Below are 23,529 nucleotides of genomic sequence, written 5' to 3'. Positions count from 1 at the left end.
ACATGTAACACTCCCCTCTGAGCGTCTTGTTCCCACACAGTTTCAGAGCGCAGTTGTTTTTCGCAGTTTTTAACATGTACGTGTAAATAACTAGAGGCTAAAGTCGAGCTGAAGCTCCTCAGAGTCGACAGGAGGGCGAGTTGAATCATGTAATGTCAGCACGGTGGGCAGCAGGTCCTGGCCTGAGGCGGCACCACGGACGGCCAAAGTTGTCTTATCGCCACGCTAGGCTGAGTCGCCCATGAGGTCACTGCAGGGTTTACACATATGTGGCTTAACTTCACCTTTGTTTCTGCGTGTTATGGTGACGGCTGCTAACTCAGGCTGCTAACTCAGGCTGCTAATGTCCTGATGTGATTCCACTGGATATATAGCATCATGACTGCTGCACAGAGGAGGAGAGGGGGTGTATACTGATACACATGAACATGTGCTCATAGTGCGTGTGCGTGCATGTGTCAGAGAGAGAGAGAAAATGTCATCAATATTACATAATCCAGAAAGAAGTGTTTCTCTACAACCAACAACCTGCAGAAACAATCTATTTAAGAGATGCGGGTTTGATCGTTTTTGCCTCGTACACACACCAAGCAGCCACAACATTAATACCGGTTGTCCTAATAATGGCCACTATGATCAGTCTGCAGCTACACAGCCCCAAACACAGCAACACGTGATACACTGTGTGCAGAGCTGATGCTATTGGACTAAAGAAATTCTCCACTACAAGTGCTACTCAAGTGAAAATATTCAAGATTATCTGCATTTTACTTCAGGTAGAAAAGTACAAGTAAGAAAACAAGGTAATACTGATTGTGGGGATTATAGAAAAGTAGGGAGGGTTGCGTCAGGAAGGGCCAAAAGGACTTAATAGAGTAATTAATAAAAACTCGGGGTCAAAGGTCACTGTTGGTAAGGTGGAGCTGATTTTAACCATTTCATGGGCTGATAGGTGGTTAACTCATGATGATACATCAGCTTTTATTAGTTAAGGATTTTTATATTAAGACCACCAAGAGCTGTTAAAGTTGTGGTTGATTGATGTAAATATTCTGTATTTTACTCATTTTCGATTTTTCTAACTCCGTCTTTATAAAAAGCTCAGATTGCCTGCTGTCCTCTGTCAGTCTCTTTGGAAGATAAGCATTATTCATGATTCCCTGCTCTGATTGGATGGGGGCGTGGCCTTCACGTTCACCTCCAGCCAGTGGCAACACGACCTGCTGAATAATACGTGTTACAATGCAGCTGCAGCTACGTTATAGTGACAGGTGCTAACGTAATTAGGGGAAGACAGTAGTTTTAAATTGAGGCCTAATCCAAATGAAACGCCTGCTGATGCACAACACAAAGATTGTGTTTAAGGGGAATTTTAGGGGCTTTTCCTCGTGTAGCCCCAGTGTGATGTCACAGTGGGAGCACCTACAACCCCATTCAATCTTTAGGTGAAGTTAAAAACACAAATAAACTTTGAGTAAACACATACAGTATATACAGTACATACAGTACATATACATATACTTCATTTCACACAGACAACAACACCAAATACGTAGGTGCCTTTAAGCTCCGTCCACTGGTAAATCCGTTTTCAGTTATCTGGGTCACTTGGGTTTGCGGGGAGGGATGGAGACTGTACCACTGTGTCTCTCATACGGACACCGCCGTGTCTGTCTCTGTCCTATTAGCAAAACAAGCACCTTCCTCTGGAACAAGTGTCCATTCTCCTCATTCTCATGTCAGTGGAGACAAACTCACTGTGACCTGTGGACTTGTCTCTTCTTTGAGGGACCAGTGAGAAATGGTCTATTTCGAAAAGCCACTACGAACCTCGATATTGGACAAACGACAGCACAAAGGGGACAGGGATGTTTTTTTTAGTTTTTTTAAACCTAAACTACCGTTGTTGTAATCACACCACTTACACTGGGATGCACAACACCCCCAGGTGGTGGGAAGTGATTCCCACTGACAAATTGAAGACACAGGAAGGGGGTGAAAAAGGGTGAGAAAACGAGATGGAGATAAGACGGGGACAGACGACCAGCAGCAAGACAGTATAGCTCAATCCATTGCTGCATGAATGCGAGGCTCTATCTGTGTCTGCAGGATAAACACGTTTAAACTCTGTCAGGAATTCCCAGCGTCGCCTGCTGGACACGGCAAATATTGATTCACTGGAGTGGAAACGTCTTTTGACATAAGCCACATTCATTACAGGCCGTTTACTGCAAGGCTTTGTTTTTTTTTTCTGAGGAAACACAGCTGTGTCTCTCAGCGCTGGAGTCTGATTCTTACATTTTCTCCTTCCTGCAGAAGATGTAGCCTGAGATCATTGGAACAAGTTGTCACCTGAGAGAAGACGGGAGACAAACAGGCCGAATCCATAAGACGAAACATTATCATATTCAGGCTTAAACACTGTATGTGATGCACAAATCAACAGATAATATGTTGCATGTTGCTGTTTGGGTTGAATTAACGTTTAATTATTAAGCAGTTGTTTTCTGTCCATTTTTGTCATTTTGTGTCCACGTCTGGATTCTCTGGGTCTGTGTTTGCACATTCTGTGCCTCTGGGATAGTTTTTCATTATTTTTGTGTGACTTTTATCTCTTTGTTTGATACTTTACTGGTTTGAACAGAAACATCTGAGGCCTCCTGTGCTCTCAGGTCGGCTCATTCAGCAGTATTAAGAGTTTAATTATGCTTCACCAAACTTCTTTGTCTGTTTTCGGCCTGTGACTGAGAACACAACTTGGACTCCTCCATGTTTCTTTATCTCTTCTGATGTGAGCAGATGATGTTCTCCAGGAAGTCAAACTTTGCAACCATGTCTCACAAACTAAGCCGTGAGAGCAACAACAAAGTCACTAGGAGATGGTTGGTGACCTTAAAACTGGAGTTTATTTCTCAGTTTTAGGTTAAAAACCTGCACAGCTTTGTTCAAATCCAGATCCATTGTGTAGCACACAACAGGACACTGTGTTAGATCGGTGTTGCTGTGGAAATCTTCACTCTGATGTTTGGATTCTCCTGGTTTCAAGCGAGTCCCATTATAGAAACACCATCAACACACCACCCCAGTAAATTGTCCTGACTCTGACCTGCTCCATTCACACATGGGAGGAGAAAGTCTGTTTAATGTCATGACATTTGCCTCCTCACAGTCTGTGTGTCAGAAAACAGCTAAAATGATCAGGAGCAGAGTTTTTAGATGAACGTGACATTTCTTCCTTCTCCAGGTCTGATGCTCCTGGATCAGGAGATGGAGATAACTGTCCACGGTGCAGCTCAGAGGTGTTACAGATACAGACAACTACACTCATGCATGGGTGTGTTGCTAAAAATAAGTTAACTGTGTGTGTGTGTGTCTGTTGGTCTCCCTCCACTGTAACACTCACTCCCAATGGGAAACACTGAGCTGTCTGCCTGCACACACACACACACACACACACACACACACACACTTATAGATGCATTATGAGTCAATCTGTTTGCTCAGACACACAGATGGTGAATATTTCACTGTGATTAAAATGACTGAAAACACAACATTTTTACTCACTTGTCACCTCAATCTGGCAAAACACAAATATTATATTTATTATATTTTTTAGTCCCTGCAGGATTTTCAGACAGTTTTTCTGCCTAAAATGTCTGATTTAATTTTTTTTATAATTTTAAAGTTTTCTTCAAACATGCAAGGCATGCTGTGTTGTTTTTTTAATGTAACTTTAATAAAAATTTATACATTTTTTTAGAAAATAAAATTATTTTAGAAATTACTTTAATAAAATTATAAAAATTATATTAAAAAGTTGTACTTTTCAGGTGTTATCAGAACATTCATTGGTCATTGTACCTGTTCCACATGCTAACAGGCTCCGTAGGTCACGTGATGTGGCTCGGTTTAGGCACAAAGATGAGAAAGTGGCACTTAAAGTCGGGGCACTGATTTAACGGGCAGGTTTTGGATGCTGGTGAAAGATAAAAGTGATTAAAGTTATTTTTTATTCCTTTTCGAAAGATTGAAGCCAGAGCTCAGGACATTCTGAAGAAGTTCAGTGAAGTAGAGCTACATACGTTCAGAGACACAGGCTGGTCAGAAAATAATCACTGCTTGTCAAGGTTTTTTATCTCTTCATTGGCTGTTTCACATGTTCTTCATTACTGAGGATAATGTGGATTTTACAAAAAAACAACAACATGATTTTACAGTCGCAAAGTGAAATGTATTCTTATTAACAGCGAACAAGCTTTGAGTAAATTTCATTTCCAGCTCACAATAAACTTGGTGACTCAAGTGCTATCTACCAAAGGATGTCTTCGGTTCCAAATGGCCTACACTTTGTAGTGTCCCTGAACACACCGCACTCACAGAGTGCAGCAGACCTTCAGTCTTGAAAATTAAATGATTAACATCGAGCAGAAATGTGCAGCTCCTGTTAACATTAGTGAATAGAGCGTCAGAGGTTCAAATACACATCTTAACATCAGTTACACCTGTTTTAATTTCACCTGTGCATAAAAACCAGCTGTTTAATGTTCCTTAACAATACAGAAACAAGACTGAGTTTCTGAAATCATCAGACTGTCTGTTGGAAATCTGCATTTCATTTAGCGTAAAAACATCCAACTCTTCTTCAGGAAGAAAATGTCTCCACAGCCTCTTTTGTTTTATAATATTTTCTTCTTCCACCCCTCAGACTTCCACCAGGTACAGACAATTTAAAGAAATCACAGCTGTTACACAATGATCGCAGCGTAATAAAAAGCACTTACATGAGTCATTTTTCCAGCCTTCACACTGACGAGCGTAGATTGTTTGAAACATTGTCCAATCAGTTTGTCAGGCTGCAAACTTCTCGTGAATCCCTCTGTTGGATTTCCACATCAAAACCTGACCTCTTCTCCCTTCTCTCTCTTTTCTCTCACTTGATCCTCTTTTATCTTCTCTCTCACTTCTGTCAAGTTTCTTTCCTACGTTTGGTTTATTTAGAGCAGAGACGCACCATCGGGGAAAAAGAGAAATAGACCAGAAAAACTGACAAAAACCAGCTTTTGATTTCTGTGTGAAGGGGAACTCTTCTCTGAAGTACAGAGTAAATCAAGGCTCTTGTGTCAACAGCATGACCTTGAAAAATAACATTTGATCAGCTGGATGGGGGCAGAAGCCAGTTTAAGGCCAATAATGATATTGTCTTTATCTGTGGGACAAGCCTGAATATGATCACATATGAGTTTTAAGGCCCAAACAGGTCCTGTGCCTGAGATTAACGGTCTGAAATGAGAATATCCGTCAGCAACAATTTCTGTCCTCCCTCGCTGTGTCTGCCGGTCTTCACCCTTCATGTCCTTTCCTCTTCCTCTTCCTCTCACTTCCTTCCTATTTGTCATGAGCTGGTAATGAGAACATGGCGTGGGGAAGATTGCTCAGCCTATCGCCTCCTACCCAGGTCCTGTTGATATGGAGCTCTTCTCTCAACCTCATCCCAAACTTTTCTGCCAAATGTTTTATTTGTTATATCGTGTGACTGCAGAAGAACTGTAGGACGTTTAGGGTAAAAATAAGGAAAATGATGACCAGCAACAGGATAAGGAACAGGAAAAAGTAGAAGCAGCATCACCAGCAGAGAGATGTCTGCTCCTATGTACTGGCCTTTACCTTTGGGGTAAAGAAACCGATAGACTACAGTCAAAGCTGAATTATAGAAAGGGAAATGGCTTTATCTGTACCTGCACTGCCTGCTGTTACCTGCTGGAAGCCACTGGAAAAAGCCACACATCAAGAAATGTAATGTTTCATAGATTTTGTGTTTATTTACCAAAGACTGTGGCCAATACTGTAGATCATTTTCTGCGAGTAAAAATATTTTTCAAATGTTAGAATCCACGTTTGTTTGTATCACTACATTCCAAATATCTTGACATTGTCCATCTCTACAGTCCCACAGTCATTACATGTATTGGTATTTATTAAGATTTTTATGTTCTGCAGACCTTAATTTGGAAACATTGCTGATATCTTGATTTTTTCTTGATGCGTTTCACTGGTCAAGGTTCTCACTTCCCCTCATCCTAAAATGATTACTGTGAAAATTGAGAGATCCATAGTCTCCAGAGGATAAACATTACAGATTCTGACCAGATCCAGTAAACAAGTACAAGTGTGAAACCATACTAAAAGTCATGGAAGGTCACATGGAAAGATGGGAGATTCGAGTTTGGAGCAAGTTTTATTTTCAACTGAATATATATTCTCTTTTACATGAACCTGAATATAAAACATGTAAATACAAATAGCTAAAGGCTGACAGATGAGGTTAGACAGGAATCTCCATGGACTATGATGTTTGCTGATGACATTGTGATTTGTAGTGAGAGCAGAGAGCAGGTGGAGAAAAATCTAGAGAGGTGGAGGTCTGCTCTGGAAAACAGAGGAATGAAGCTTAGACTCCTGAAAGGGAACAGCCCAAAGGAGAACAAGAAGAAGATTAGTGTAATTAATGTTGTTAAAGTATTTCTCATGCTGCCTGCAATAGTTTCCACTGGTAAAAACAGAAAATCTGTCATTCAAAGTACAGTTTCATTTGTATGTAATTAATATTGGAGATTGACTGACAGCCTGCTTTGCAAATTGTTGGTGTAGGAGTGTGTAGTTATACAGTGTTAATAGTAAAATTAAGGATGACTCAGCTTTTGCTTTTAAATCACTGGTTCCTCAAGGTTCCTGAAAGCCCCATTATTCAAGAAACATTGTGAAAGCACCTGAGCTTGATAGTTTGAACAACAACCCTTCTCAAATTTGATTGGTCCTTTAGCCTGTTTCTAGTCTTTATGCTAAGCTAGGCTAACTTACTCCAGTCTCTAACTGCATATTAGACTACAGAAAGAGAATTTAACCGTTGTCCAAAAATTCTACTTCTTTATGGTTCACCATGTAAGGACACCTTCACTGGGTTTAAACTTGCTTTTTTTGGTTTTGGTTTATTAGTTCATGTACATAAATGTACTGACTTCCCTACGCGAAAAAATGTCTCTTCTACTTCTAGCTGAAAAATGCCTCCAGATGACATCACTTGAAGGGACCTAAAGTTCAGATTATGTTGTCTTGTTGCTCACACTATGGAGTTTGTAATCATGCTCAACCTGCTTTTGCAGAGTTCCCTCAGATGACATCATCTGAACTCCTAATGATGAAAAGTCCTCCGGGTGATTTCATCTGGAGGAGTTCAGCTAAAACCAGAGAAATTTTATAATATGGAGAAGTCAAAGAGAAGCTTAAAAGTATTCATTTACATTTACACCTTAAACTAAAGCCATAGAACCCAAGATGAAAATGAGTGAAATCGCCCTTTAATACCTTTAGAAGCAGGAGCCATGTGCTAAAATTTACAACATATTCATTTTCCTAAATTAAATTTAAGTTTAAACAAATGACCATAATCCAGCTGTCAGCAGAGACCCAGGCGTTTGATTGACTGAAGCAGAGGAGCAGCAGACAAAAGGTCACAGTTTAGAGCCAAACTAAAAGTGTTATAGTTAAACTCACTGACATGTGCTCATGCTTCAGTAACTTTTTTATTTTTTTTTGCTGCAGAAACTAATCCACTTACGGCTCTAACCTCTCACACATCTCTCTGCAGGGATCTCCATGCCCATTCCAGTGCTGGGACTCAGAGACCACTCCAAAGTCTTCAAAGACGGCAGCTGCCTGCTGACAGATAACAACTTTGTGCTGGTCGGCTCCTTCGTGGCCTTCTTTGTGCCCCTCACCATCATGGTCGTCACCTACTTCCTGACCATCAATGCGCTGCAGAACGAAGCCACACTCTGCTTGGACCAGCTGGTCCCGCGGCCCAAATGGAGCACGACGTTCACCTTGAGCTTCTTACCGCAAACCTCAGTGTCCTCTGAGAAACTCTTCAGACGCTCAATAAGCCGTGAAGTCGGCGGCAGAGGGAGCAGCGGCGGTCTGGGAGGTGCCCGCGGGAGCGTCTCCGGCTCGCTGTTCGGACGCCGCACCATGCAGTCCATCAGCAACGAACAGAAGGCGTCCAAAGTCCTTGGGGTGGTGTTCTTTCTCTTTGTGGTAATGTGGTGTCCATTTTTCATCACCAATGTGCTGGTGGTGGTGTGCGACCCAGCGGTGTGTGATGCAGGACTCATGGGAGGCCTGCTGAACGTTTTCGTCTGGGTGGGATATCTGTCCTCTGCGGTCAATCCGCTGGTTTACACACTGTTCAATAAAACGTACAGAGCAGCTTTCCTGCGCTATGTTCGCTGCCAGTACCAGCCAGAGAAGAAGCCTCTGCAGCTCATACTGGTGAACACCATCCCACCGCTGGCTTACAATTCTACACAGCTGCCTCTGGGCGACGTCGGGAAGCTACGTAACGGAGCAGGTCACTCTGTTGGCAACAAGAAGGAGTTCTTTTTATCTGGACAGGACAAAGAGAAGTGCAGGCCTGACAAAAGTCATGCAGAAAAAGATGAAAGTTGTGTGTGAATGTCAAAGCCTTGAACCAAGACTTGTTCTGGATCCGAATAAACTTTTACATTTATTTAGGCTCTGGTCACAACTTGTTCTGGATGGTTTAAAGTGCCAAAGACTAAGTGCCTCACAGTCAGGATTTTAAAACTACAGAGGTGACGTGTGTTCGATTCCTCCAGGGATGGGAGACTTCCATGTCCCCGCTCACCCACTCAAGTATAAAGTAGTCCTCATTATCCAAGTCTGCATCAGTTTAGTTCCTTCTTACAACAAAAAGACCATCAGCAAACATTTTTTTTCCAAAATAATGTCAATCAATTCTTGTTTCTTGGATTTAAAACCCTAAAATTCCTGAAAGACACACAGCAAGATGTTTCACATATAGTGTCAAAGTCAAATCTATGGAAATGACCCTAGAAACTGTAGGACATATTCCCCCATAAAGAAAAGGGACGTGATAAACCCAGTTTGTTACAAACTCTTATACAAATAGGTAAAAAAAAACGCAGATTCTTCACATAATACATTTTCCATGGATGTCCACCTGCAGTGACCTCAGCTTCCCCTTCATTTCACCAGCTCCCTGACTTTAGTCAGGAGGCCTCTACCTCTCATCATTCCTTTGGGTGGATCAGCGGGATTAGACCGGATTTTCTGCCAACCTTATCAGATGTTATTGTCGGAGAGGGGGATCCACGATGAGCCCGACAGACTGGGGCTCCAGACACATGCACAGGTTAGATAAAGCTGCCAAAAGGAAAGAAAGCCACCAGTGGCTCCTGCAATATGGAGAATAAATATTGTGTGGAAGCAGGTGCTGATGAGACAGCGTACATCAATCTATATTTGTATTTTGTGCAGATATGTGACTAAATGTATATGATTGTTGACAATGAAAAGATTTTGTTTACATGTGAAATGAAACATATTGTTCCTGATGAGATGCAGTATGAAGATTATGAGTTTGGAAAACAGGAAATGAGGATTTAAATGGAAGTGTATCCGTTGTAAAAGTTGCACTTTTTATTGTGTTCTTGCCAAATCACCAGTGCACTTGTTATTCAGAGGAGTTTTCCACAAATATCAAGAAGTTCTGTCTTTCGACATTGTTCTGGTTTGTTAGTTACCACGTATTAAATAGAATTGTGAAATCTGGAATTATCAACCTGCTGTTTCAGACTGAGTAGAGGACAGAAGCTGGATTGGTGCACAAACGTCGGCTGAGACACGATCAACTTCATATTAAATTGTTGTCGGGGAAAAAAAACGACAGTACACTGAGGACATATTTATTATAATTGTGAGAAAGTTCCAGAAGATTTCACTTTTCATCTCCTGATATTAACTTGTGGATGTTTTGAAGAATAGATAGAACATGGCACCTTTTGTTATCAGTTCACCCAAAAGCTATGAGCACAAAGAGAAAGTACATTATAGTACATTTAAAATGTAATATTCTGTTTCAAATCCCTTGTTTGCAGTAACAGCATCAGACCTGATTTTTGATGCTTTTCCAGGCTTAACCTGCTGCCTCCTTCAGGTGTTTGGAGGGTTCCTCCCTTCATTCTCCTCTTCAGCAGGTGAAGTTCACGTTCAGTTGGGTTACGATCTTGTGACTGACTCAGCGTAAAACTTCCACTTTTCCATCTGATGTAGTCCTTTGTTGAGTTGAGGTTTTTTAAATCATTGTCTTGCTGCGTGATTAAGCTCCTCCTCATTAGTTTGGTGTATTAATCTGCAAATTTGCAGATGATATGTTTCTGTCCACCTCTGCTTTAATCTTGATATAACTCATGATGGTAGCAGCATCAGTAAAGATCAGTGGGCCTGTTGCAGCCATGCAGCCCATGACACAACCTTCACTGTGCTTCACAGATGAGCTTGTATGGTTTAGATCATGAGCAGATTCTTTCCTTCTCCACACGTTGGTTTTCTATCACTCTGGGCATCATCTCTGTACTTTTTCACAAATTCCAACCTGGTTTCCAGATTTGTCCTGCTGATGAGGGGCTTACATCCCTTTGTCAGTCATGTCAGTCCCCTTTTGCTCATGTATTACATGTCTAATCTCAGGCAAAAGGTGCTGTGTTCTTTGTAGTTTAATAGAATTAGCTGTAAATACCGGGAAATAAAAGCTGAATCCCTGAATACAGCAAACAGTCAATCGAAAAACATGCATTTCTAATACAAGCACACATTCCTGTTTCTCTGTATTGTGAAAGTGATCATTCTGATGTGGATGTAAATAAAAGAATTCATAGAACAAGGTTTCAAAATTCTTCCTCTAGGTGTGATAAGCCCTCACATTCATGACTGTATCACTTAAATTGTGTGTATTGAATCATCTCACTGATTTCTGATTTCATGAAACAACATGCAGACACTTGCATTTTATATGAGCTCAGTGCTGTTTTGGGGGTCGAACGCCTATTAGTTTCTATTTTCCTTTAACTGTCCTCCATTTCCCATGTGCTCTGAGAAAACTTCACATGTGCATTTGACCAGTTTTATAGGCCGGTTTAGTAATGGAGGTCTACACGGGAAAGCAGCTTGGGACAGTGGGTGTTTTTTTGTTGCAGCACCATATTTGGTCACTAGGACAGATCGGCAGCTTTTGGAAACTCTGCAACAGTCTGTTAATACATCAGTGACTCATGCAATGTCTGCCATGTTAGGAGAAACCTGCAAAACCAAAAGCAGGGAGAAGCCACCTCTCAACCGAAAGGCTTCGTCAGTTCTGACTGGTCGTCCCACCCAATGTCTGGAGCTGGAGCATGGACCACACACTAGTTAGAAATGAAGCTGTTAGCGTGCCTTCGTTTTCATAGGTGAGGAACATTTAGAGCAACCCACCTATGTCGTGTGTTTTCGCTGTCACTGCCATCTTTGGCACATCACAGCTTAACCCCGGAGCCTTGGCGAAGCCTTGAGGTAATTTCACTACTGGCTGCTTTTTACAGGGCTCCACCCCTATTCATCATAAATGATGGCATCAACACAAAAGTCTATTAAGTTAAATTTGTGCATTAATAATAAATTGCGTCATCTCTAATTGAACTAAAGCTTTTTGGCCGAGAGGCAAAACCTTTTGAAGAACCTCAAGTGGTTCTAGTTGCCTGAGATTTTTTATTATCAGCACAGCAGGTGAGGAGCCATCAGACCACAGTGGTTTACAAAAGGAGGCGACAGACCAGCGAGGCCGCTCACACACAACAGTAATGAAGTTAAGAGACATATGAGCTCAGCAGGCATCTGCTTTGAGCTAGAGAGCAACATTTAGCAGTGACGCACTCTCTAGAACCCACTGAGTCACAAACTGGATTTACACAGAAACAGATTCTTCATTTTCTTTTTTTCTGTCCACATGAACAAGCAGCTGCACAGATGTTCAATATGAAACAGAAACAGGGATGAGGCTAATAACTGTGCTGTCACACTGCATCATTTTTAAGTGGGTAAATATTCGGTCTCAGGGGGCTTTGTTCAATAAATGAACAGCAGTGGTTTCTCAAAGGAAACTTTGGTTTATTTTACAGTCCTGGTTATAGAGAAAGCCCTGAACGGTCCTCGAATGTCAAAATGCTTCAGAATCAGCCCAATTAATGTCTGTGGATGTGCAGCCATGATGGGTGAAGGACTCGGTTTGAACATCTTTTGAGCCTTTGTTCTGTTGCTCATCCTGGTAGCTTAAAGGATCTGGATGATGTAGCTGAAGTCTGTGCGTAGTTCTGTTGCCGTGATGTGAAGACCATCAACCTGCTGACGTATATCTAGATCCACAACGTAACTCTGGTTTGGAGGTGTTATCTTTAAACTACAGTAGTGTGTTTGTTTGGAATTCGATGTTTGATGGTGACAGTCACGTTTCTTTTGTATGTCAAATGTATTGAAACAGTTTTTTTGCCTCGTTGTTTTCAAATCAAAGTAAAAAGAAAAAGTTGAGATGAAGCTTTTTTCCTGTGTGTGTGTGAGTTTTGTTTAGTCATGTGTGCACATAAAAAAAAAACAGACTAAATTCTTGTAGCTACACATTTTTTTCCTTTAAAGGATCTTTGGTCCTATAACTGCGTTCTCATCAGAGGAACCTGGATCCAAATTTAGTTTAGAGGCCATAGAGCTACAATGTCTTGCAAAAGTATTTATATCCTTTGAATTTTTTTACATTTGTCATGTTACAACCACAAACATAAATGTATTTTATTGGGATTTTATGTGACAGACCAACACAAAGTTGCACATAATTGTGAAGTGAAAGGAAAATGATAAATGGTTTTGCAAGGCACTGTACTTCACAAAAATGTCCCTGGCTGGGAGGCAGTACTTTCTCAAGGTGCAGCAACAATCAAGGTTGGGTCTGCAAAGTATTTTTAAAAACTGCGACACTCAGGGCTTGTGTTGCTCTGCTTGTTTGCCAGCGAGTTTAAGATGGAGCAACCTGAGATTCCAGAACAGCAAAATAAACAGTTTTGATGCTTTAACAGGCAATTTGCTCTGTCTTCCTTCATGGAAATCCTAAATTATTTGAGGAATTTTTCCCTAAGGAAAGTTCCAGGATATAAGAAAAGTTCCAGGAACCCCCCCCGGTGGCAACTCCCTTTTATGGTTATAGTAAAAACCACTATGTTGTGGTCAACAGTTATCACATCCTTTCAGAAAGTAGGTAAAAGCTGCTGGAAAAGTCACTTGGTAATGTTCTGCACAAACTTATAAGCATAATTTCGTTAAGATACTGTATATACTGCTGCTCTACCCACTTTACTGGCCTGGTAGCTCAATGGGTAGAGCAGCAGGATCAAATCCCAGGCTACTCACTAGGTGTTTCCCTGAGCGACACACTCAGCGACAGCTCCCCCAATGCAGAAGCCATCTAATGGAGAAAAAACTGTAGGATATGCTTTAAATTAGTTGTAATTTAGTTGCTGAATCACAATTTCTTATTGAAGGCCGAAAAATGGTCCATGGTGCCGAGCATGTGGAACCTCTGCTGTACAAACACAGTTCTTCTGTTTATCCCTGGCTCTTTGAAGTCCTTGAATCTAAATAACGTGTGGTACAGTTCCCCTGATGCAGCTTGTTTGATGCCTCATCACATACCTGTAGCTGGCAGCACAACTCGCACATTTACATTTACTAAAAAAACTGGGTCAGAGCAGAAACCAGACGAAGGTAGAAAATCACAGTGTTTACATGAACTGCGGTAACATGACTGTGAAACCCGTTTCTCCCTGAGCCTCCCTGACTCATTTTTCAAGCAACCATGTATAAATAATACATGAAGCTCCAGCCTGAAAACTGCTTTATTTTTTAATCAGAGCATCTGGAGAAAAAAAAGAGGTAATGTTTTTTTCTTCGTGAAGATGTTTAAACTGTACAAAACTAATGATTCATTTGGATCAGGTCAGTGCAGGAAAAACTGCTTTCATTTTTTAACACAGACTCTCCAGAAAATGAGAAAACTCCAAGCAACATTACGAGCCTTAACCTATCAAGCAGCAGAATCCAACATCCTTCTCTTTTAGCTCCGTTTTTGGTCTCCTCCCCTCCTGACGGAAACGTCTGTGTTCACCATCTGCTCTATGAATGTGTCCGTCTACTGTTTGCCGCTGGACAGGTAGTGGACTGTGTCTCTTAGTTTTTATCTTTTCACAGCTTTTCCCTGACAGGGACACAACACATAAGAACTGTAACAGTGACCCAAAACAGGAAAGATGTTGAAACACAAAAACCATCTGAACCTCAGCTGTTTAAAGACGAGATGAAAGTTGCAGATCAGCTTATCATCCTCTGTTGGTTCTCTGAAGACACCTTTCACACTGTGACATTGTTTTCTCACTGCTAAAAAAACGCCATTTCCAAAAAACATCTTCATAAAAAGTATGAAGAACATTTTAGATGCTGAAACTGAGAGATGCAATAATGCTAAGTAAAGCACCAAATATTCTTAAGATCTGGACTGCAAACTCAGCCATGCTGTTGAAATATTGGCATAAAATATGTGTTGCTGAAATAATCATTAGCCAGTCAGAGAAAGGAGGCAATTTCTGCATGATTAGTAAGTTAATTGTCAAATTAAAATAAACTAGACTACAGCTGCCTGCAGCGTTTTTCAGAGATAATGAAATCCCAGGTTTATTATTTCCATTTGTATGTTGGGAAAAGTTATTCTAAAAGGTGCTGAACCTAAAAAACTGCTTCTCTCGGACGCTCTTCTTCCACCAGGTTCTTATGCCCCATTTTTTGTCAACTTTTTTCAAATGTGCGGCTGGCTTCAAATTCTAAATGAGCAAATAGTTTTCATTGAACTAATTGTTTAGTTTACAATCAAAAATTTGTGTCAAAAGATTTGCAAATCATACTTAAGTGAATGAATTCATTCAGATCCAGAAAAGTCCATGTGCAGGATTTGTGGGTGCTACAGCAGCTTTATGGTCCAGAGAATGACGGATGAAAAAGTACAAACGCCACATTACAGAGCTGCAGAGTTTATTCAGACCAGCCTGATGCAACGTAACACTCTGCTGCTATAGTTTCCAACTTGTACTTTGCACTTTTTCTTTGTTTCTTCTGCTTTAATGCAACACAATGTCCTTATCTAACACGGAGGCAGCTCTGCTTTTTACTTAAATAACCTGCTCCCCTCTTTTCATTAGTAATGATTCATTTGCAGACTGAAACACATTTAGAGCAGCACACGCTGGAACCTGTGATGAATACTTGGGAAGAGAGAGTCAGTCTGAAACTGTGCTAATCTGATTCGCCCACAGCAAGTGCTGTCCAACCATCCAATTTGTCTTTGTGAAGAATTTATCTTTGCCCCATCTGTCTCGGCTGTTTAAAATAGCACAAGCCAAGAGCTGTTCAGAGCACACACACACACACACACACACACACACACACACGGTAATTAAAAAAGTAAGCTTTCATCTGAGCCCGACTTACACAACATGAGTATCTGTTGCTGTTTATCTGTGTAGGAGCAACAAGTGTGTGTTCGTGGTCTGAAAGTGACAGAAAGAACTGTGTCTGATATTGTTTCTAGATAAATGATGCTGAGGCTCATTCACAGGCTGAGACATTTAAACCCACACAAAGCAGGTTTATGTAAACCCCACCCAACACACAAACACACACACACCACCCTGTGAGACCTCCCTGGTGGAGGTAATGACACTGTGTGTGTTTGTGTTGAGACCCCATGAAGCCTGTGAGTGTATAATCCTCTGAATGGGTTATTATCCATCAGCTATCAGCTTTGTCTGTGTGTGTGTGTGTGTGTGTGTGTGTGTAAATGGTCAGGAAATGTCAGTCAGCATGACTGCTCTGATTGATGCACCTGCTGCTCCACACACACACACACACACACACATCATTACCCTTTAAACACACACTTATTTCCTCTTTTTTAAGTTTGTTCCATTTCAGCTATAAATTATTCAAAGACATTTGCTTAAAGATTCTCTGCTTACTCACCAAGAAAACGCAGATGAGGCAACATCAGCACAGAGAAGAAGGATTTTAAGGGCCTCTGACAGTAAATCCTTACTTGTTGGGAAACTTTAAAGCCCCAAATCATTAATGCTAACAGAGTAGGTGGTAACGTTTTTGCCCAAAGTGCATAAATCAAAGTGTCTTTCCATGCGTTTCCTCTGAGGCGCGGTCACCACGAGCCAGCTTGTTATCAAGGCTAAAGAAGTTTGCTCTAAGTGGTTTCAGTGAGCATGTGGTAATTAGAGGATTCCTCACAAATCCCTCCAGAGATAGGTGTAGGCGGAAGAGGGGATTAATTACACATCGGGCGAGGGGGGGGGGTCATAGAAGAGAGGGCGGAGGACTGGATACAAGCCGAACTTAACGAGGTCAACAATTGGTGTGTGATGCCGTCAGTCGTTTGACTGACCTTTCACAACTCGATCTCATTCCTGTGACGACCATGTTGTGTGTCACAGTTTTGTTTGGATCAAAAATTCACAACACAGAAATGATTCGGTTTTCAGGCAGAGATTCAAAGATGTTCGTCCAGCGTCCACTGATCACCGCTCTGCTGCCCTGTCACAGGCCTCTATTACACACACAGCAAACGAATGGCTTTCACTTTTATTTTCTTCTTCCAGCAGCTTCCTGAAGCTTCTGTAGTCAGTGAGAAAGCTGAATTTTAACGTATTTCATTCCTGATTTCCATGAATGCTACTCGACTGAGCACAGATAAAGTGTTTTATGAATGAAGAGTTTCTGAGAAGCTTTTCAGGGTTGACTCAGCATCTCAGAGGGGTCTCAATGGGGTCTTCAGTGAGTAAACAATGTAACAGGAGCTGCAGATATCAGAACAAACCTGGGGGCACGTTGGAGACGATAACACAGAATTGATCCCAAACATTTGACTCATTTCTTTTCCGGCTCATCCTTTCCTCCGTCATTTCCCCAAGGAGGTCTGTCAGGGATTAAGTTTTATCTTTGCCCCAGTGTTTTATCGATCTTCACGTGCACAGTGTGCTTTCACTCAAGTCTTCACTGTTCATGCTCATCAGGACGTTTACTGACTCGATTTGAACCATTTTGACTGAGCAGCTGTTCGTTGTTGTCACTTCATTGTTCTTTTACAATATCGATGAGTCCGTAAGGGTCATGACAGAGTCTGCCTGCATCCTGCGGGTCAGCACATACATGCAAACTATGCAACATTTGTTTCAACATCTTTCACTGTCCTTGTGAAGTAAAACTTTATTGGTTTGGACCCTTATCATAAAAGCATGCGCAGATCTGTTGCAGAGCAAATGGAAAGTATGAACTGTCCGTCTGTACAGTGGCCATGCGAGAGCATCATACTGAAGCTCAGGCAGTAAAGTAAGAAAAGAACTTTTAGAATAAAACTGCGAAATAACAGAGAAAAGCTGAATGTTTCATCATTTCTTTTTTCGACTCCTGGTGACGTATTTAAATTCCAGTCTTTCCATACGTCTGTTCAGATCGTCTTTATCTGGACGGCGGATGAACTTTCGTCCACTGTAACTTTTTAGTGCTGCCAGTCGAGATGAGTTCTTCTTTTCTCTGACTCTAACAATTTAGTTGTGGGTGTGCTGAGATGTTTAATATGAAAATGAAAACTGGGAAATGCTCCTCAAAGACAAGCCGGTTTGTGGACGGAGCTCCAGGACATTTATTAAGTGTTGATTATCACATTTTCATATCAGAACATCTCTTCGTTGGAACGTGCTTCCCCAGAGACAACTCCTCTTCACACAGCCTGACTTTTATTATCTGATGATGATGAAGAGAAATTAGTGAGCAGGACGAGGTGGGAGGAGGAGGAGGAGGACAGACTGACATGTGCTTTAATAAAACAACTCAGAAAGATGAAAAGAAGAAAGAAGCAAAGCGAATCTCTCACACCCACAGACACACACCCACAGGAAAACATGAGCCGCACACACAACCAGAAAAAAAAAGGACTTTTAAAATGAGAACACGATGGTCACTTTCTTTGAGTTTACATTAACTTCAGCTCAACTGGCTCGATAAGAACAACACCTCTGCTTTGTTTCAATCTTATTCAGTCTGTGCATCACATGCTAAAGAGTGAGACAAAGACAGTTTGTCCAATTCATGGACTCTTCAGATGCCACAAAGATCATTTAAATAAAAGAAGAGTGGAAGAAACTGCTTGGTGCTAAAGGTGCTTCAGCAAAGCATTAAACGATGGCTGTGAATATGTGATTTTTAATAACTTTTTATAAAGGATTTCAAACAAACTACTTTCACATTGTTATTATGAAGTATTGTTTGTAGTATCTTGAGGAAATTAATGCATTTAATCGATTTTGGAATAAGGCCTTAACATAACAAAATGCTGAAAAGCGGTTTGAATACCTACTGATGCTCTGTGAAGCTCGGTCACTGGTGGATGCTGCACACACACAGTCATTCAGTGTTACTTGCTCTTCGTGCCGGTGCTTTGATGACGTGGTTCATGAGTTCATCTGGGACACCTGTGCTCCTGCCTCGCCCTGTCCTGATTGGTCTTCTCTGATGAGCCTGATGGATCACTAAGACCTCTGGATGCTTTGTTCTCATATAAACAATGACAATAAATAGATTTTTATTATGTTTTTGCCATCTGAAGAGCTTCTTGGCTGTTTGTCAGTGTGCAGCATGAGACTCACACTGAGCTCCTCAGCTCCTCTTCACAATAACATGTGTATAGTAATATTTGATATAGTAATATCATTCAGTGATGTGGGTTCAGACGTGCATGTGCAGGAGGAACTGTGATGACTTTCCTATGATTTGATGCTGCTGCTGGATGAAAATTTTGAATATCTGCACTACTTTGGTTCCTGACCAAATGTTTGCAGATCTAAAGACATCCCCATCCCCCTCACCTGGACTTGTGTTTGGTTCTAATTAGCATGTAGCATGCTAACTTGCTAAACCAATATGGTAAAAATTATCCCCGTTCACCTGTTTATCCACTGTTGTCACCAACTACCACCCTCGGGATGATCAATTCAGATTCACATTTAAATGGTCCTCTGTCTTATCAACAGCACGCTGAGCCTCGGCCCCCCTCTCGCCGGCCTGCAGAGCTCCTGCTGGGATTTCGAAACAGATTACATGAATCCAGCCATCTTTAGTCCCTGTTTACACACAATTCATAGCATTACTGCTCGACTGTGTGGCTCCCGGCACTGGCCAGATGAATAATGCCCTGTGAAATTCAGCAGGCCACATGCTGGTTGACTGATTACAGCAGTGCTTCATACAAACCCACAATGCGCCACATGGGCTGCATGTTGAGATAGAGAAAAGATGGGAGGAAACGTTTTAGCAAATGTAAATAAGCCAGATGGAAGGGTAAGAGAGGAGCAACGAAAGAAACCCAAAGAACAAATTCAGAAAAGTGAGAATGACAAAAACAAGAGGATGGGAATAAATAGATGATTAAAGAGATTTTAGAAAAGAGTCGACAGTGACAGGCAAATTGGAGACGAGTGACAAATATTTGGAGGCTTCTCTAATGAATAAATCTCTGCCTGCACCGTCCACAGGCAATAAATAACCGTGTGAAACTGAAAGAGCCAAGAGCTAAACTTCACATCGGAAATAGTTCATTAAGAACTGAAAACAAAACCACTCCACAGATTCCCCTTGCTGCTGCCAGTGGATCCAATTACAGTGAGGACTCTTTTAAAGGAAGGGAATTAGGTGCAAAAGTTTGTTGGCGTAAACGCTGATGTGACCAGACCTGATTTGACCGAGCTGTGTCCCACAGAGCGGGACACAGCTTGTCAGGGTGACAGTTCCTGCAGATTTTCGCTGTGCCGCTGGGAGACGTGGGATAATTGGCCCATTAAAAGAATAAAATTCAATTTAAAAAAATAAGAACCGAACAATTCACGAGCTAAAACTTTAGAGCTCAAACACTCACTGATAAAGTACACTCCCAAGCCCCCTGTAACCCCAACCCTCACCCTGAGGGCAGAGAAACACCAGGCTGACATCTAACAACTAGAACCAGGCCTCCACCCAAAAACAAGCACATCATCACTTACATGTTGCCAGTGTGTGAGAGGGCGAGCGGAGGGCGACAGGTTGCATCAGTCATCCATAAACGTAAAGGGAAAAGATGTGATGTGACAGAGCTGGCACAGCCCTAAATCCGATTCTAACCTGAACCTTAAAATCAGACTCAACCCCCAAACAGACCTTTTGAAGGTGTCAGGACATGTCCTCACAATGATGGGTTTGAACTAAATTGAGAGCACACGAGCACATAAAGAGGATTTTACATTAGCTGTTTTCTACACAAGCACTGCGACACTGAGCTGATGTAGACATTAGCTGAGGGGGCGAGTGGCTGAGCATGTTGGGCCAGTAGGTTGGTAGCATTAAAGGCCTGTGTTTTAATAAAGCAGGTCATTGAAAACGTCTCTAGAGTGATTTCCCACTGATTTCTGCACCAGGACCTAAACCAAACCAAGTATTTACAGCAGGTGAGACAGATATTCTATCTTCGGGTGCAATATGTGTGAACCAGAGTTTGCCCCAGCGATGACTGGTGAGTCTGTTCCTTATCACAAGGTGCTACATGTGCAGGCTATGGTTCTCTGCCCATTGCAGGGAGCAGAAAGGGTGGGGGTGGGGTGCTGGGTAGTCATGCAATGGAAGATGTGGATGTTCATCCATCCATCATGCGTAACCACTTATCCTGTTCAGGGGCCATGCAAACACCAAACAGGAAGCCCTGACCGCCCGGGAATTCGAACTGGGGACCTTCTACAGCAGGACTAACCACTGCCCCACCGTGCTGGCCTGTGTAAAAATGAGTAACTATAGGATAGGCTGACATCACAGCTGCTCATCATGTGCCAGACAGGTCTAAATCATTTAAAGAAGAGTTATTAGTGTTGCAGAAAAGAAGAAATGAACAGATCTGACACACAGGCATCCTGCTGTTTGTGTACAAATATTTCTACATCCCCTTGTTTATTCCCACAGGTGAAGTTTAACTGAAAAAAAGCAGATAATCTTCTGAAGGCATGACTCAGCCAGTGGCTTCCAGAAATAGCCTTTCCATATCTGCATGCATCACTCACACGGCGGTGAACTTTGCCTCCCTCCTCCACGCCGTTTCTCCGTCACAGCTCCTCGGCAGGCGGTGCAGCAGCCATTCATTTTGGACCCTTTTAAATTCTGGAGTTAAAATTAGCTCCCAGCACCCAGCGGCTCTTCATTCACAAGTTATTACGACTTGAAGGGAGACAGAAAGGAAAGACACTAGGCGTCTGCGCTCAGCCCCGACAGAGGATTTGTCACCAACCTATTTGGAATAAAAACGTCCGACTCACAAACCGTTTAAGCAGCACGAGAGCTGCTTTGTCGAGCAGATTCTGTTACAGCACTGATGGGGGTGTTCGCAGATCTAGACCCACAACACAAACACAGTTTGTCAGCTACGTGTGAACCATGAGATGACGGGGGGGTGAATTCGTCAATTTTACATCGGAGGCCGACAAGCTGATCAGTGGAAGGCTTCCCTCATTCATTTGGTTTGCTCAGACACACCAGAGGCTTCTTACGTATCCCGTGGCCCCTTGATTTGCGAGTCCTTCAAATTAAAAGCAGGAAAGTGAAGAATTTGACCTGTTACATACAGTAATGTAGAACAGAATAGAGGATTCTCCAAATCCTATAGAAACTGAACCAAAGGTCTGTAATGAACATCCTCCCCTCTCTCTGCTGGTTATGTGGCTAATATTCCTCTATTCGTGTGAGCAGATTCTTCCCAACTACACTCACACTCCCAGAATCCCCCGGGTCCCTGTTACTTTCTGTGGTCGTCCTCCTCCTGCGTCGACCTTTTTCTGCTCTCCCTGCTGGATTCTCCCGTTTCAATCCCATCATCTCTGTGGATCTGTGACCGTGTCTAACGAGCAGCACTGTATAATGTTACACAAACCTTTAGTATCAGAGAGAATTCAGGCGACAAGTCCACAGGGATTTACCTCTAAACTAGTCACCATCTCTACCTAAACTTACCATAACCAAGTCAGATCAATAGACCTTTTTAACATTTGACTTAGCTGATGTGAATTAGTGTAATACAGTATATTTTCTTCTGTTAGCACCTTTTTACTTATTCATTTAAGTGACACTGAAATACTTTGGCAGCGCTGTGTAGTATGTCCGAAGATGAATATGGCTGTGACGCAGAACTATATTAAGACCAGAGTCCACACGTTCAGTGCATCAGCAGCCTGGTGGGATGTACAATTTAGGATTAAGTCTGCTGCCACTTAAGTCAGTGTAGCAGCCTAAAACTGACAGAGCTCTGGGTGTATGATAAGATGATGGACCCCTGAGCACAGACTGGGGAAGGGTCCCCACACCCTCTGTTGTTTTGTGGCCTAAAAACACACTCTTGATCTTTTATAGTGGTTGATGTCATCGTCTTCCGTGACGCACTTTTTGTAGTAATGTCAGCGTTGTGTAAATAAAGTTTTCACACTACAGTGATCACTGCAGTAATGTTGTGTTGCAGTTTGATGAGTGATCTGCGTCTCCTGGCCGTTGGTGGGAGCAGGGCCGAGGTCTCTTTACGTTTCACCTGCTCACTCTCATCCTCCACTATAACACAGCGCCATGACACTTTGGAGAAGACGCCTGCTGGCTGGGAACCAGTTTGACGACGAGCCAGAGAGGCTGACGCTGAAGAGGGAGACGGTGGCGGTGTCACCATGACAACGTATCTTCCGCAGATCTGCTGAAAGTGACGTTTGTGTGTCTGAATGGGAAAAGTTAATATGAATGTATTGCGTTTGTACCTGAGAACAGTGAGGTGTGAGCCTGAACACAGAGCATCACATCCAGGTTTGTTTCCCTGTAACATTATTCTGACATTTAACCACAGGGTTTTTCCACCAGTGTCTTCACGTGTCAGCCTGCTGCCATCAGAGTCTGACCTCCAAACGGTCTCACACATGGAGAAAAGTCATGCAGTATTTTAATAAATAGGACAAATACTCTGATCATTTATGCATAAGTAAATAAGAGTAACACAGCAAGTGAAGGAAGTATGAAGAAAGTGAGCAGGATGGTGACCCTAGTTCATCCCAGCAGTAGTAGTACTCCACTGTACCGCTTCACTACTTGGTAGAGAAACTTTACATGAAGCAAAGTACACAAATATTAGCATAAAATTTTACTTCAAGTACCAAAAATGTGGTGCTGTTTCACGTTTGTATCAATCCGTTTGGGTGCAGATCTTTTGAATATTGAGTTTTGCCTTGCTAATCTGAATTCAGACGGTGAGGCCACCACGTCCCATCACAACAGTTCAATCCTCCGTTTGAAAAAGTTAAAGTCTCTGTAACTACACTGGTGGACCAGAGCTTCTGTTCCTATTTCTGCTTAAAAACCTCAGTGAAAAGACACAAAATGATGCAAAATGATGAAAAGAATTAAAACTCTACAGGAGCGGAGTCTAAAATTATACGGATATATTTTCTTTACTCTGTCTTAACCTTTCGCCTTTGTCTC

The 23,529-nt window shown here is 42.0% G+C and overlaps 1 protein-coding gene across 1 annotated transcript in view; it reads left to right on the top strand.

Annotated features, from left to right (window-relative positions):
- The window catches only part of LOC137133418 (5-hydroxytryptamine receptor 2A-like), a 59,643-nt gene extending 47,246 nt beyond the window's left edge, over positions 1-12,397 (top strand). The window contains exon 3 of the mRNA XM_067517033.1: positions 7,649-12,397. Coding sequence (XP_067373134.1) covers positions 7,649-8,511 — 863 coding nt within the window. The 3' untranslated portion in view covers positions 8,512-12,397. The remainder of the gene's footprint in view (positions 1-7,648) is intronic.
- Positions 12,398-23,529: the final 11,132 nt, after the last annotated feature.

Source organism: Channa argus, chromosome 9 (genome assembly GCF_033026475.1).
Source record: "Channa argus isolate prfri chromosome 9, Channa argus male v1.0, whole genome shotgun sequence".
NCBI classification, from domain to species: Eukaryota; Metazoa; Chordata; class Actinopteri; order Anabantiformes; family Channidae; genus Channa; species Channa argus.
Note: the sequence above shows the minus strand (reverse complement) of the source record. Positions and strands in the feature narration are given on the sequence as shown.